The 17,114-nt window shown below is 42.7% G+C and overlaps 1 protein-coding gene across 4 annotated transcripts in view; it reads left to right on the plus strand.

The window, feature by feature from the left end:
- Window positions 1-11,507: 11,507 nt before the first annotated feature.
- Window positions 11,508-17,114, plus strand: part of LOC108038868 (mitogen-activated protein kinase ERK-A) — a 163,106-nt gene continuing 157,499 nt past the window's right edge. For 2 of the 4 annotated variants that reach the window (XM_044459376.1, XM_044459379.1), the window contains exons 1-2: window positions 11,509-11,621; window positions 11,853-12,040. In XM_044459376.1, the coding sequence (XP_044315311.1) occupies window positions 11,877-12,040 (164 nt within the window). In that variant the 5' untranslated portion in view covers window positions 11,509-11,621; window positions 11,853-11,876. Of the gene's footprint in view, window positions 11,622-11,852; window positions 12,041-17,114 lie in introns of all 4 variants that reach the window. The other 2 variants (XM_044459378.1, XM_044459377.1) reach the window with 2 other exon arrangements.

The following is a 17,114-nucleotide window of genomic DNA, read 5'->3' on the forward strand; positions in this document are numbered from 1 at the left end:
TCGATTAATCATCAGCAGTGATGAATTAAAAGGTGATGAACGGAACTGCAGGGTACAAATCGACATTTCGGTTTCTATGCCTATATTACTAAAAACAATGAAGCTATGTCGATTTTGCGCTGCATTTTGAAATCGTTTCTATGGCAGCTATATGATTTTGTTCGATTATAATTTAATAAAAACCGTAATTCCATAATATTTAAATATTACCAAATCCTAAAGAACAAAAAAAACAAATTAAAAAGAACAACAAAGGCTGGCCGCTACAATAGGTAGAGGTAATAGTTGTTTGAGTTTAATATTATTATAATCATTAGTTAGTAAGAGAAATGAAATGAAGTATTATTATTTAATAATCGGAAAGCGAACCGATGGGATTTTTGGGTATAATAGAGTATTAGAGGGTCTTACTGCTTACGGCTCTCTCTTTCTCTGGTACCTCGAGGTAGACGGTAGCGCACGCGGACGACGCGGAGAAAATTTGGCAAGTTAAGCACGCGGGGAAGTAAGAACGTGTTCGGTAGGAAAATAAGGTTAGTAAGCAAGAAGTGTAATCGGCGCAGCGAAACAAGAATATATTCATGAAACGGAAACACGAAAAAAGATGACAGTGAACGAAAATAAGTTAAATATATATTTATACAAAACGACAAAGGATAGTCTTAACGTTTACTATTTTTACCTCCACGCACCCTTTTCCTCAAGTGACTTAGGTTACCGATGGCCGGCGATCCAATTGGGAGCGGTAAAGATATGGACACTATATATGTATTCCCACAACTTTCTGGGGCGGAAGATCCCCTCACTCTGCCACTTACGCCCCCCCGCTAACAAACGGATACGTGGGCAGAGTTTCGGCCGAATTCTTCCGAATTCTTAAGTTTCTTCCTGCCCCCACCTTACTTCGAGCGACTAGAGAACGAGATTATTTGGTCGAGTTGAGGACCAAGATTCAGCAAGCTGGATACCAAAAAGAAGAACAGCTCTATCGGGTCTACGAAAATATGGCACAAGAATATCGGCTGTATATAAGACGCCACGAGTTCGAGACGCTCGAGCGATTAAAAAGAGTGTGAGACAGCTGAGGATGGGGACTACAGACCGGGATAGGACCAACCCTCGTCTGACGCCGAACCCCTTTCGAAGCCACAAGGTACCGATCCAAGGAGGGAATGCAACTCATCGAATGATCAGACAGCCCCTATCAAACATTGACGTACAACGAGCTTGTAGTAGGTGCGGAGAAGTCGGTCACTTTAGGAGGGGTTGTAGTAATGCACGCCTGAACTTTTGTTGGGATTGCGGTCGAAGGAACACATTGACCGTCGACAGTTATCGCTGAAATGCCCCGGGAAACGAGCAACGTCTGCGCCGATCCCGACACCAAGAACACGGATACAGTGCGGAGAAGCCACCTTAAAGGTAAAATTGGGCCAGTCGGCGGAAGACCCCTGACTGCGGCCATGTAAAGTCGATCGGATGTTGTCAGAGGATACGAACCCGGAAGTACTCAAAGGATGGAGTACGGTGGTTCCGGAGAATCAGAAATCCGACTACAAGGACACTACGTATACGGAGCAGAGTGAGGTCCCCGCGCACAACGGGTCATGAGTCAGATGACCACAACAGGAGAACGAAAGATCGACCACGGATTATACGATATCAGGAGGTCCGACGAGCCGGGAAGGCCCTTGAAGGACTTTCGGTCAGACGAAATCGACGAAGCAGAGAGTGAAAAACCAATGACGGAAGAGGATGACCTAACCCGACCAGCGTGAATTCATCACCCGTGAGTTGGCGCTTTTCAAGGAGCTTCAAAGTGTATCACACGTGGTGGGGCATCGGATTATACGATAAAACCTTGAAACAAAGGTAAGTGGTAGCAAGTGGACGAACTACTCCTCACTAAGTGACCGACGCGTACCCCGTGGGACGTGGGACTAGGAGCAGTCCTGTCGCAAGACATCGAAGGCCAGTAGTAAGTCATCGCTTACGCCAGCCGTCGACTCACGGTCACTGAAGGTAATTACACGACAACAGAGAAGAAGTGTCTGGCCATCATATGGCCCATTAGGAAAATGCGGTGATACTTGAAAGGTTATCGGTTCGAAATGGTTACCGATCACCTAGCCCCTCAAGTGGTTGAACTCCATCGAAAGCCCCTCTGGTCGGGTAGCAAGATGGGCGCTGGAGTTACAACGAGGCAAATTGAACGTGGTGGCGGACGCGTTATCCCGACAACCCTGTGAAGTTCTGCAACAGATGTAAATGTATCCAAGGGATGCAAGTTAAGATAAGAGAATACCCTGAGAAATTCTCAGATTACGTAGCGGTAAACGAACAAGTCTACCGGAATCTAGGACACAGAGCTGATGACGAAGACTACTTCCCGTGGAAACTGTGCGTCCCTAGTCCAAGTCGAGTCCGAGTCCTTCAAGAAAGAAAGTCCGAAAGACCGTTTCTCGACTGTTCCAGAGGTATTTCTGGCCCGACATCTTTGTCTGAAGTTTAAAAACGCCCAGACGAAAGCGGCGGGCAAAATGTTACCCCGCGTAACAAACGAATCGTTCGACATATTATGCGCGGACTTTGTCGGCCCGCTACCCCGATCGAAACACGGAAACCCCATGCTCCTCGTATTTCACGACATATTTTTCAAGCTACCGCCTCTCAAATCCAGAAGGCTTTTTGAGATCGTATACTAGGTCGAGTCGGCATCCCTCGGAAGTTCGTCTGCGATAATGGTACTCAATTTAACAGTCGCATTTTGAGAAAGTACTTCCATGCGCTGGAGGTTGAGGTCCTATATACTGCACCATACTAGGAGAACCCTACCGAGGGGACAAATCGAACTGTCAAGACGATGATAACCCAACTCACCGAGGGGGGCCAAATTTCCTGGGACGGCGCGGACGGCGCGGAGTCTTCCTCAAGCCGGTCACCCAAGATACACTTAGTCCGGCCAACGCCCTTCCATCGAACACACCTATCACCGTACGGTCGAAGACCAAGTCAGTCGTTGGAAAGGACATGTCTCGATGCGCATCGAAGTCAAGTCGGTCGTATTCAAAGCACCATGCATACGCACCGAAGGTCCTCACGTGTACGAACCTCTGTCACCACCGCCAGCCCCGCGTTGGGATGGGACGTGACGTTCCGTTTAAAAGCAGATATCCAGACATCCCCGACTCGCCTACGCTCGCCGAAGAAGACCCGTGCGCAGTCTGTCCAGACGTCCCCGACTTGCCTGCAACGCTCGCCGAGGAAGACCCGAGTCTAGTCAGTCCAGACGTCCCCGACTCGCCTACAACGCTCGCCGAGGAAAACTCGTGTCCAGGCGGCCCAGACATCCCCGCTTGGACTGCAGCGATCGCTGAAAAAGACCTGAGCACAGGCAACCCAGACGCGTCCGATCGCTACCCAGGCCTCTACGTCATCACTCTGCCACTTCCCCGATGCGATCGCTCGACCAGACCCTAAACGTTTCCGCGTGAATTCACACCCTGAGGCCCACCGTTTCAAATTCTTTACGAAGTTGGCGACCGATAGCGAGGATGGGGAGAAGATCGTCCCCTTTTCCCTCGCGAGGAGAATGATGTTACGGCTCAATCGGCGTCAATCCCCGATCTGCACCCCGCTAGACGCGCCGCCGACCGAGTGAGAGAATGGAGTCCTCGATCAGGTCTTAACCGAGATTCAGGGAACCGGTTGGGAATGGTCATTCGTGGAGGAATTGACCTCGTCCACATTAGTAGGAGAAGACGCGACCCAGATGGTATCTCTGGATGAGTTACGTCCGTTACCAGAAGGCTGGACTGGGACAGGCGAACTACGACTACTGCCACAATCGGTAATTCGTCTGATCACCGAGGGGGCGGTTGAACAAACCGGATGAGGACTCCGCATTCACTTCACCGTCAAGGAAGGAGATTGGCACTACGTCGTCACAATGAAGAGTGACGAACGTCTCATCATCAGCCCCCGGTAGGACGATCCTGCCCAACGGCTGGGTTGCCTCAATAGGTATAGGTAATAGTTATATGAGTTTAAAATTATTATGATCATTAGTTTGTAAGAGAAAGTATTATTTAATAATCGGAAAGCGAACCAACGGGATTTTTGGGAATGGAACCAAAAATGGGCCAAGCTTAGTTCCGCACCATCCGATGTGGCAAACATAGAGGAAAATACTTGAAAAATATTGACACTATATATATAAATTCTCACAATAAGAATTACTGATTAAAGAGTGATGAATTACTGATTATAACAGTGATGAATTACTTATTAAAATGTGATGAATTTTTCACTGATTAACTCTTAGGACATGTCAATGTTAATTTCATCACTAATTTGTTTTAAAATTTATCGATTAATCATCAGCAGTGATGAATTTTTGATGATGATTCATCGATTAAAAGGTGATGAGCGGAACTGCAGGGTACAAATCGACATTTCGGTTTCTATGCCTATATTACTAAAAACAATGAAGCTATGTCGATTTTGCGCTGCATTTTGAAATCGTTTCTATGGCAGCTATATGATTTTGTTCGATTATAATTTAATAAAAACCGTAATTCCATAATATTTAAATATTACCAAATCCTAAAGAACAAAAAAACAAATTAAAAAGAACAACAAAGGCTGGCCGCTACAATAGGTAGAGGTAATTGTTGTTTGAGTTTAATATTATTATAATCATTAGTTAGTAAGAGAAATGAAATGAAGTATTATTATTTAATAATCGGAGAGCGAACCGATGGGATTTTTGGGTATAATAGAGTATTAGAGGGTCTTACTGCTTACGGCTCTCTCTTTCTCTGGTACCTCGAGGTAGACGGTCGCGCACGCGGACGACGCGGAGAAAATTTGGCAAGTTAAGCACGCGGGGAAGTAAGAACGTGTTCGGTAGGAAAATAAGGTTAGTAAGCAAGAAGTGTAATCGGCGCAGCGAAACAAGAATATATTCATGAAACGGAAACACGAAAAAAGATGACAGTGAACGAAAATAAGTTAAATATATATTTATACAAAACGACAAAGGATAGTCTTAACGTTTACTATTTTTACCTCCACGCACCCTTTTCCTCAAGTGACTTAGGTTACCGATGGCCGGCGATCCAATTGGGAGCGGTAAAGATATGGACACTATATATGTATTCCCACAACTTTCTGGGGCGGAAGATCCCCTCACTCTGCCACTTACTTCCCCCCGCTAACAAACGGATACGTGGGCAGAGTTTCGGCCGAATTCTTCCGAATTCTTAAGTTTCTTCCTGCCCCCACCTTACTTCGAGCGACTAGAGAACGAGATTATTTGGTCGAGTTGAGGACCAAGATTCAGCAAGCTGGATACCAAAAAGAAGAACAGCTCTATCGGGTCTACGAAAATATGGCACAAGAATATCGGCTGTATATAAGACGCCACGAGTTCGAGACGCTCGAGCGATTAAAAAGAGTGTGAGACAGCTGAGGATGGGGACTACAGACCGGGATAGGGACCAACCCTCGTCTGACGCCGAACCCCTTTCGAAGCCACATGGTACCGATCCAAGGAGGGAATGCAACTCATCGAATGATCAGACAGCCCCTATCAAACATTGACGTACAACGAGCTTGTAGTAGGTGCGGAGAAGTCGGTCACTTTAGGCGGGGTTGTACTAATGCACGCCTGAACTTTTGTTGGGATTGCGGTCGAAGGAACACATTGACCGTCGACAGTTATCGCTGAAATGCCCCGGGAAACGAGCAACGTCTGCGCCGATCCCGACACCAAGAACACGGATACAGTGCGGAGAAGCCACCTTTAAGGTAAAATTGGGCCAGTCGGCGGAAGACCCCTGACTGCGGCCATGTAAAGTCGATCGGATGTTGTCAGAGGATACGAACCCGGAAGTACTCAAAGGATGGAGTACGGTGGTTCCGGAGAATCAGAAATCCGACTACAAGGACACTACGTATACGGAGCAGAGTGAGGTCCCCGCGCACAACGGGTCATGAGTCAGATGACCACAACAGGAGAACGAAAGATCGACCACGGATTATACGATATCAGGAGGTCCGACGAGCCGGGAAGGCCCTTGAAGGACTTTCGGTCAGACGAAATCGACGAAGCAGAGAGTGAAGAACCAATGACGGAAGAGGATGACCTAACCCGACCAGCGTGAATTCATCACCCGTGAGTTGGCGCTTTTCAAGGAGCTTCAAAGTGTATCACACGTGGTGGGGCATCGGATTATACGATAAAACCATGAAACAAAGGTAAGTGGTAGCAAGTGGACGAACTACTCCTCACTAAGTGACCGACGCGTACCCCGTGGGACGTGGGACTAGGAGCAGTCCTGTCGCAAGACATCGAAGGCCAGTAGTAAGTCATCGCTTACGCCAGCCGTCGACTCACGGTCACTGAAGGTAATTACACGACAACAGAGAAGAAGTGTCTGGCCATCATATGGCCCATTAGGAAAATGCGGTGATACTTGAAAGGTTATCGGTTCGAAATGGTTACCGATCACCTAGCCCTCAAGTGGTTGAACTCCATCGAAAGCCCCTCTGGTCGGGTAGCAAGATGGGCGCTGGAGTTACAACGAGGCAAATTGAACGTGGTGGCGGACGCGTTATCCCGACAACCCTGTGAAGTTCTGCAACAGATGTAAATGTATCCAAGGGATGCAAGTTAAGATAAGAGAATACCCTGAGAAATTCTCAGATTACGTAGCGGTAAACGGACAAGTCTACCGGAATCTAGGACACAGAGCTGATGACGAGGACTACTTCCCGTGGAAACTGTGCGTCCCTAGTCCAAGTCGAGTCCGAGTCCTTCAAGAAAAGAAAGAGAAAGTCCGAAAGACCGTTTCTCGACTGTTCCAGAGGTATTTCTGGCCCGACATCTTTGTCTGAAGTTTAAAAACGCCCAGACGAAAGCGGCGGGCAAAATGTTACCCCGCGTAACAAACGAATCGTTCGACATATTATGCGCGGACTTTGTCGGCCCGCTACCCCGATCGAAACACGGAAACACCATGCTCCTCGTATTTCACGACATATTTTTCAAGCTACCGCCTCTCAAATCCAGAAGGCTTTTTGAGATCGTATACTAGGTCGAGTCGGCATCCCTCGGAAGTTCGTCTGCGATAATGGTACTCAATTTACCAGTCGCATTTTGAGAAAGTACTTCCATGCGCTGGAGGTTGAGGTCCTATATACTGCACCATACTAGGAGAACCCTACCGAGGGGACAAATCGAACTGTCAAGACGATGATAACCCAACTCACCGAGGGGGCCAAAGTTCCTGGGACGGCGCGGACGGCGCGGACGGCGCGGAGTCTTCCTCAAGCCGGTCACCCAAGATACACTTAGTCCGGCCAACGCCCTTCCATCGAACACACCTATCACCGTACGGTCGAAGACCAAGTCAGTCGTTGGAAAGGACATGTCTCGATGCGCATCGAAGTCAAGTCGGTCGTATTCAAAGCACCATGCATACGCACCGAAGGTCCTCACGTGTACGAACCTCTGTCACCACCGCCAGCCCCGCGTTGGGATGGGACGCGACGTTCCGTTTAAAAGCAGATATCCAGACATCCCCGACTCGCCTACGCTCGCCGAAGAAGACCCGTGCGCAGTCTGTCCAGACGTCCCCGACTTGCCTGCAACGCTCGCCGAGGAAGACCCGAGTCTAGTCAGTCCAGACGTCCCCGACTCGCCTACAACACTCGCCGAGGAAGGCTCGTGTCCAGGCGGCCCAGACATCCCCGCTTGGACTGCAGCGATCGCTGAAAAAGACCTGAGCACAGGCAACCCAGACGCGTCCGATCGCTACCCAGGCCTCTACGTCATCACTCTGCCACTTCCCCGATGCGATCGCTCGACCAGACCCTAAACGTTTCCGCGTGAATTCACACCCTGAGGCCCACCTTTTCAAATGCTTTACGAAGTTGGCGACCGATAGCGAGGATGGGGAGAAGATCGTCCCCTTTTCCCTCGCGAGGAGAATGATGTTACGGCTCAATCGGCGTCAATCCCCGATCTGCACCCCGCTAGACGCGCCGCCGACCGAGTGAGAGAATGTGGTCCTCGATCAGGTCTTAACCGAGATTCAGGGAACCGGTTGGGAATGGTCATTCGTGGAGGAATTGACCTCGTCCACATTAGTAGGAGAAGACGCGACCCAGATGGTATCTCTGGATGAGTTACGTCCGTTACCAGAAGGCTGGACTGGGACAGGCGAACTACGACTACTGCCACAATCGGTAATTCGTCTGATCACCGAGGGGGCGGTTGAACAAACCGGATGAGGACTCCGCATTAACTTCACCGTCAAGGAAGGAGATTGGCACTACGTCGTCACAATGAAGATTGACGAACGTCTCATCATCAGCCCCGGTAGGAAAGGGGGGGTCTGTGACGATCCTGCCCGACGGCTGGGTTGCCTCAATAGGTATAGGTAATAGTTATATGAGTTTAAAATTATTATGATCATTAGTTTGTAAGAGAAAGTATTATTTAATAATCGGAAAGCGAACCGACGGGATTTTTGGGAATGGAACCAAAAATGGGCCAAGCTTAGTTCCGCACCATCCGATGTGGCAAACATAGAGGAAAATACTTGAAAAATATTGACACTATATATAAATTCTCACAATAAGAATATATATTCTTTATAGGGTCGGAAATCTCTCCTTCACTGCGTTACAAACTTTTAACTGAAATGATAATACTTTATATTCTTTATCAGTATCCCCAGGAGAGTCGATCTAGCCATGTCCGTCTGTCTGTCCGTCCCTCAGTTTTAAAGCTGTCTGCTTGAAACTTTCCCAAAAGTTATCTTTCTATATATCCCATAGGAACAATAGAAAAAAAAATTTTAAGTATAACATTGTTGTTTTTAATTAAAAGAAGAATTCAGAGTTGCACCGAAAAAACATCGCCTAACTATCGCATAAAAATTCGAATTCGAATTCGTTCAAGGGATGGTGGATAGATCGCTTTGGGAAGACGATTTTACATGTGCGTAGCAAAAAGATTTATTGCTATCGATCAGCCTTATTTTGAACGTCATTCTCAATTTCGATTTAAACAGCAAAATGTTGGAATTTAGGAATGTTGCCGAACAATATTCCAAAAATGTCCTAGCTAACGTATCACTACTTTTATTTTTGCACATCACTAGATTCCTATACTAAACCTATTCAAAGCAGGTAAAACCCGAGTGCGACTCACCTTAGGTCGCGTTTGCTTTGTTATTTCGAACATTTTTTACCTAAGAAACACTTTTTTTTGACAAGAGGCAACCCAAAAGATTATCACCCGTTGGCTTTTCCAGTGGGACTCCTCCAGCACTTCCACTCTTCGGTCGCTTGCATTTGACTTCCACGCCAGCTTGCAACAATTATCTAAACATAAATATTGTATATGTCCACGTTAACAAATATTTAATAATGTACAATTATGACTTATTATCATTATCCATTTCCCAGGCTATTTCCTCCCACGCTCTTTTTATAATGATTGCATTAAAATGTTTTTTATTTGACAAATCCCACAATTCTGGAAGGGACTCCACAGATCGTATTAATGTTATTTTGTCCTCACAACTAAGCTCCTGCAATCGACTTTCGCGGGTTTTTTGATTTTTTCCCTCCACGCACGCCAAAAGATTCAATTTTTTTATTCTTTTCGCTAGGGCTCACCAAAAGTTCGTTTCTGGTGGTTGGCAACGCGATGTCATTTTCTGGTATTTTTTCGTCGATCTGAGTACCAAGGTGAAAAAAAAGCCTGACGAAAAGTGTACGCCACCTGTTTGCCACTCGCTCTCTCTCATGACTGACGAACAATTTTTGTCGATCTGAGTACTAGGCTGAACTTTTAAATTTTCATTGTGAGTGCCAAGGATTTAAGGGTGCATTGGGTTCACAGAAGAATATTTGACTCGGGAAAGGCTTATACATTATACCCTCTTCACATAGAGTGCATCCGCTCGAAACGGTTGGAATTTTTGACAAATGTGAAACTCCGATTCCCACAGAGCACATCCACATCCGATAACAGCTGATCTGAATAGCTGTGGCAAATCATTCTTGTTTTTTTGCATTTTTCACAACTTTTAAAATGAGCTCAACAGTGCTATAACTGAAATTTGGTAAAGGACTGCAAGTGATCTACGCGAATAACCAAATCGAACTTCTATGTCTGCTGATTTGTGCCAGCCTGCAGAAAAATAAGAACAGCTATTGCCCAACATTGTCTAAATGGTAACAAATCAAGTTCATTAATATTATGTGTTTTCTTTGTTTTATTATAAATTCATAATTCATTTTACTTTTAATGTCAAGGATGCCAGACAGACAAGCTCATTTCAATGACATGTTCTCGGCCTGCGCTCGATTATTCTCCAGCCCTTCTAGGGCGCTATTTCCACAAGCTCATCCTTGTGGTCCACCTTTGCGCGCCTTGCAGGGGATGCAGAGAAGGCCCCATTTTTTTAAAATATTGTGGGATGGCTTGCTAATATATTGTTGCACGTATATAAGTTACTTGTACTTACACACACATCAAACCCAACTTCCATTAGGCATTGGGAAACCTTCATGTAATGTATTATCAACTTTAAAATTGAAAACAATTATTTACAACATAAATAAACAGCATTTATTGATTTCGCGCCTTCCATTTTCAAAAGTTCCTTATTGATAATGTTTTCGTAGTGAACGTTTCAATTTTCACTGTCAAGAAGAAGAACTCACTGTTGCAGCGAAAAAATATCGCCTAATGGCCTCTTCCCATAGAGTCCATCCGTATGAAACGGTTGGGATTTTTGACAAATGTGAAACTCCGATGCCCACAGAGCACATCCACCATCCGATAACAGCTGATCTGAACAGCTGTGGCTCATCATTTCAGCCCGTTGCAATTTGCACAACATTTAAAATGAGCACAACAGCGTTATAAATGATACTTGGTAACAGACTGCAAGTGATCTACGTGAACAACCAAATCGAACTAATACGTCTGCAGACTTTTGCCAGCCTGCAGACAAAATATGAACAGCTATTGCCCAATATTGTCTAAATGGTAACAAATCAAGTTCATTATATATAAATGTTTGTTTATTGTTTTATTATAATTTCATATTTTATTTCATTTTAAACTTTCTGCTCCATGTTGTGAGTACGGTATGCTGCCACACGGATGGAGCAGTAATTAATTAATTATTACAAGTATAAACAACAATTTTTGAATTGATGCTTTCCCTTTTCAAAAGTTACCCGCCATTATTTTTTTTAATTTTCGTAGTGAATGTTCCAATTTCCACTGTCAAGAAGAAGACTCAGAGTTGCACCAAATAACATCACCTAACCATCGCATAAAAACTGGGAATTTTCGGACTGGCAAAACCTTATGGACCATCCGTTCAACGGATGGTAGATGGATCTCTGTGGAATGGCGGCATTACAGGACATTGCGCTTTGTAAGAATAGCGTATAACATAAGACGCGGATAGCTAGTTGCACAGTGGAGCAATCCTAGTCGCCATGGAGTCACTGGCGTTAACTTGACATAAATTCGATGATTTATAAATCGGCAGTTTAATAATAGAGATAATTTACCCAGCTTAAATGTAAGTAAATAGAAAATTAAAAAAAAAAGTTTACTAATCTCATGTTAATTTGCATCTGTTAAGAAAAGAATTTATTAATAAAGTCAAGTCTTTTTAATTTGTGTTAATTTTTAAAATATAACGTCCATTAAAATTCAATTTTAAGAATGGGTGTTGCCCTGACGTGGCTTATGCATACACAATATTAATTCAATAGGCGCTTTTAAATCATAAAATTAAATAATTTTGTAGTTGAAAATTATTTCAGAAAAGCCAATGTTAAAAATGGAGGAATCGAATGCGAATGGATCAGGAGTAGATACCGTGTCTATAGAGGTTTCTCCTTCTAATGCTGAAGTAATAAGAGGACAAATTTTCGAAGTTGGTCCCAGATATACTAATCTAGCCTATATCGGCGAAGGAGCTTATGGCATGGTTGTGTAAGTACACTTTACCTTTGACCTGCATATGCACTTGTATATTGCTGTGTTTATGCTATGGATTTAATGAATTTTCCAATGTTAAATATCAAGAAAGTTTGTAGTACATGCGACCCAGATATCAATAATATGAATTGACGGACTAAAAGCAACATACGATCCAGACCTCTGCTGCCCTGTCCCAACCAAGAGAATACACAGTTTGTCAGTTTGTTATTAACATAAACCAGATTTTTTTCATTTATGACAATGTTATAGCAGGCATTAGCTATAATTATTCATAAAAAAACGTATTTTAGCAAAAATCATGACAAAAAACGTAAAAAATAAAAAAGAACCCACATTTCGATGTCAATTAATTGTTTGCAAAATGCAAGCACAAGGTTAATAACAATTGATGACTTTAAAACTTAAAAATTTAATAAAGCCCACAAATGTTCTATATGGTTCAGATCTAGACTCTGGGCAGAGGTATCAATAACTTTTGAGCAGTTATACAGCAGCCAGATCCTGCAAAGCAACGATTTATGCTTGGAATCATCATCTTGATATACATAGCTTATACTGCAGTTTACTTGGATGAGAGTTAACAAATCAAAAATTAAATAAACTAAAATTAATACCCTTGCAGAGGGTATTATAATTTCAATCAAAAGTTTGCAACGCAGTGAAGGAAACATTTCCGACCCTATAAAGTATATTCTTGATCAGCATCACCAGGAGAGTCGATCCAGCCATGTCCGTTTGCCCGTTTCTACGCAAACTAGTCCCTCAGTTTTAAAGCTATCTGATTGAAACTTTCCCAAAAGTTGTCTTTCTAATGTAGTATATAAGTCGGAACGATCCGGATCGGGCGACTATATCATATAGCTCCCATAGGAACAATCGGTAACAAATTTTAAAAAATTATAACTGTTGTTTTTAATTATTTTTTTTTGTTATTTGGGATTTGGTTTTATTTAAATATTATTGATATCATATAGCTGCCATAGAAACGAAAACAAAATGCAGCGCAAATTCGACATAGCTTCATTGTTATACCCTTGCAGAGGGTATTCTAATTTTGGTCAAAAGTGTGCAACGCAGTGAAGGAGACATCTCCGACCCTACAAAGTATATATATTCTTGATCAGCATCACTAGGAGAGTCGATCTAGCCATGTCCGACTGTCTGTCTGTTCATCCTTCCGTTTCTACGCAAACTAGTCTCTTAGTTTTAAAGATATCGATTTGAATCTTTGCACACACCCTTCGTTCCTTTGCACGCAGTATATAAGTCAGAACGGCCGGGATCGCTCGACTATGTCCTATAGCCGCCATATAACTGATTGATCGAACGTTGGTGTTTTTATTGGTTTTATATTTGGCCAATCAATTCGACCTATCAAATTTCATAAGGATCGGCCGACTATATCCTATAGCTGCCATATAACTAAACGATTGGAACTGCCATAACTTTGGTGTTTATACCCGTTACTCGTAGAGTAAAAGGGTATATTGTATTCGTGCAAAAGTATGTAACAGGTAGAAGGAAGCGTTTCCGACCCTATAAAGTATATATATTCTTGTTCAGGATCACTAGCCGAGTCGATCTAGCCATGTCTGTCCGTCTGTCCGTATGAACGCTGAGATCTCGGAAACTATAAAAGCTAGAATATTGGCATTTTGCATGTAGATTTTAGGAGTTCCTACGCAGCGCAAGTTTGTTTCAAAATGGTGCCACGCCCCATCTGACGCCCACAAGCCACAAGCAGTGGCCACAGTTTTGATGCTGTTATGATAATTTTAATTGATATGTATTTGTTTCGTCAATACCTATCGATTGGCCTAATAAAAGTTTGCCACGCCCACCATAACGCCCAAAACCCCATTAAACGCTTAAACCTGGCTACCGTCTACATTTCCGCCTTTCATGGCCCGTGGTACCACGGTAGAGCCATCTAACGGATGACTTTGGAACAGCTGGCCAAGGTGCTAATTCGAGCGGCAAAAAACATACAAGAAGGCATATTTATATTAAGTTGTTTAGCTGAGTAACGGGTATCTAATAGTCGAGCCACTCGACTATAGCGTTCTCTCTTGTTTTAAAGTTAGGAATTGGGATATTTTATGGGTTTTATTTTTGACCAACCAATATAAATTACAGAATATTCTGCAAGGGTATATCAACTTCGGCTCCGCCCGAAGTTAGCTTTCCTTTCTTGTTTTTAGTAATATAGGCATAGAAATCGAAATTTGGTCGATTTGTAATAATTGCAAGGGTATATAAACTTCGGCTTGCCGAAGTTTGCTTCCTTTCTTGTTATACCCTTGCAGAGGGTATTATAATTTTGGTCAAAAGTGTGCAACGCAGTGAAGGAGACATCTCCGACCCTATAAAGTATATATATTCTTGATCAGGATCACCTCCTGAGTTGATATAGCCATGTCCGTCTGTCTGTCCGTCTGTCTGTCCGTCTGTCTGTTTCTACGCGAACTAGTCTCTCAGTTTTAAAGATATCGAATTCAAACTTTGCACACACCCTTCTTTCCTTTGCACGCAGTATATAAGTCGGAACGGCCGGGATCGGCCGACTATATCCTATAGCTGCCATATAACTGATTGATCGGAAATGCCATAACTCTGCTATTTGTTAAGTTAGGAAGTTGGGACTTTCTATGGGTTTTATATTTGGCCAATCAATCCGACGTACCAAATTTCATCAGGATCGGCCGACTATATCCTATAGCTGCTATATAACTGATTGATCGGAAATGCCATAACTTTGGTGTTTGTAAAGTTAGGAAGTTGGGATTTTCTATGGGTTTTATATTTGGCCAATTAATCCGACCTACCAAATTTCATAAGGATCGGCCGACTATATCTTATAGCTGCCATATAACTGATTGATCGGAAATGCCATAACTTTGGTGTTTGTTAACCCTCTAGTGCCCAAGACCGCCTCCAGACGGGTAAGGTTAAAAACACCGTTATTTTAGTCTTTTCATTCCTTTTGACTCGGTTTTGCGTTTTTTCTAATTCGGGGAAGTCCAAAAATTAAGTTCGTTGCGTTTGGAATACATACTAGAGCTTGCGCAAGCTGCTGTAGTCATTTGAAGCAGAAAATTTGTGCAACTCGGACGAAATAATTATTTGCAAATTAAGTGCAAAATATAAATATTTTTTAAAATATTATAAAAAGTTTGTTGCTGGAAAAAAAATTGTACCATGTTGCTGATAGTCTCAAGGACTCAAAAAACGAAACCCACACTAAAAATAAGATTTCGTTAGCTTTCTATAGCTTTTATAAGGTATCCCGTCTAGAGGCGGTCTTGGGACAATTCGGGAAAAAAAATTATAAGGTAAGTTTGAAAGTAGAACAACCTATGACATATTTAAGTACAAATAATTGCTTCAGTAGACATGGAGCGACGACAAGTGAATAAGCTATCAGCACTTTCCGACGTGGAGATTGAAAAATTTTTAAATTCAATTGATATTGACATTGATACGGGCGGAGAAGAAGAATTGGAGGAAGATTTGACTGATGATGTTTGCGAGGCAGCGCGTCCTGTCAATGAGGAAGATGAAGAAGCGATTGAGAAAGTTTTGTTCCACCGAAAAAACCATCCGGACGCTAATAACACAAAATACCAATTGCCAAACTTCCGTTCAGAGGTTGCAAATGTGCTTTGCATGCTACAAACTCCTTATCTGCCAAAAGGACCCGGGCGCCCGCGACAAGTTGATGGAAAGGAAAATAAATGCACAGGGAAGAAAACTTTCCTTCCGATTAATGATGTACGCTATGATAAAGTCGAGCATTTTCCAATGTTTTTATCACGCGCTGACAAAAAAAACCTGTAAGCTTCCTGGTTGTACATCGGAAACTCAAATTGTCTGCCGCAAATGTAATATAAACATCATCACAAATAAGTAATCAAACTTTTTTTACCCAAATATTTGAAGCTTTGTGAATTTAAGTAACTTTAGTTTTAATTGTTGTTTTATTTGTTTTTGGAGCCTTTCTTTAAGTAATTTATAATAAAACGTGTAAACAAAAGAATTGATTACCTAATTTTTGTTGGCCTAGCTTCCCAAAGCCGCCTCTAGGCGGTCCAAGGATATAGTCCTATACAACTCGATCCATGCAAAAGTAAAAGTTTTTCTAAAACAAACATTCACTTTTGATACATAATGAATCCAAAAATAATTTTTTTTTTGGAAAAGAAAATTTGGGCACTAGAGGGTTAAGTTAGAAAGTTGGGATTTTCTATTGGTTTTATTTTTACCCAATCAATTCGACATATCAAATTTCATAAGGATCGGCCGACTATATCCTGTAGCTGCCATATAACTGAACGATTGGAAATGCCATAACTTTGGTGTTTTTAAAGTTAGGAAGGTGGGATTTTTTATGAGTATTAAGAATGCATCATATGAATAATTTTGGAGAATATAATTTTCAGAATATTCTGCAAGGGTATTTAAACTTCGGCTCCACCCGAAGTTAGCTTTCCTTTCTTGTTTTTGAATGATCCCGTTCGGTAAGCTCTTCTAGTAGGCCTCCAGAGTCGGAATGCTGCACGATTTATTATTTCGTATACAGTCCTTAAGGGGGGAATGGAATTTTTTCACACGATACGGGTAATGTCAGATCAATTATTTTATAACGTATCATCGAAACAAAAAAAATAAATGAGCCGTTCGCAGCGATTTGGTCTCGCTACTAGCGACATTTAATTAATAACTTCTAAGCTAAAATAGATCGGTTCAGTCGGTCTTTTTTTCACTGATCAGAAAAAACATAAAATTTTTTTTTTTGTAAGGCTAGAATGTTATTTGGAATCATCGGAATCAGAGAGAGGCATATCCAGATGCTATATTAGAAGCAAACTCTTAACATCATCATTCATAATAATTGTTTTTTTTAGAAGAAGTTGCCAATAATGTTATCAAAGGGTCGGAAGAAACTAATAAGGCATTTAACACATCTTCCATGGTATTTTTCCTGCAATTTGTTCTTGTATAGCTCTCGCGTACGTTTCGGAAGTCATTGTTCCTGGCTTCAAGAGCTTCCTCGGACATCATACCA

Source organism: Drosophila rhopaloa, unplaced genomic scaffold (assembly GCF_018152115.1).
Source record: "Drosophila rhopaloa isolate 14029-0021.01 unplaced genomic scaffold, ASM1815211v1 contig_199, whole genome shotgun sequence".
NCBI classification, from domain to species: Eukaryota; Metazoa; Arthropoda; class Insecta; order Diptera; family Drosophilidae; genus Drosophila; species Drosophila rhopaloa.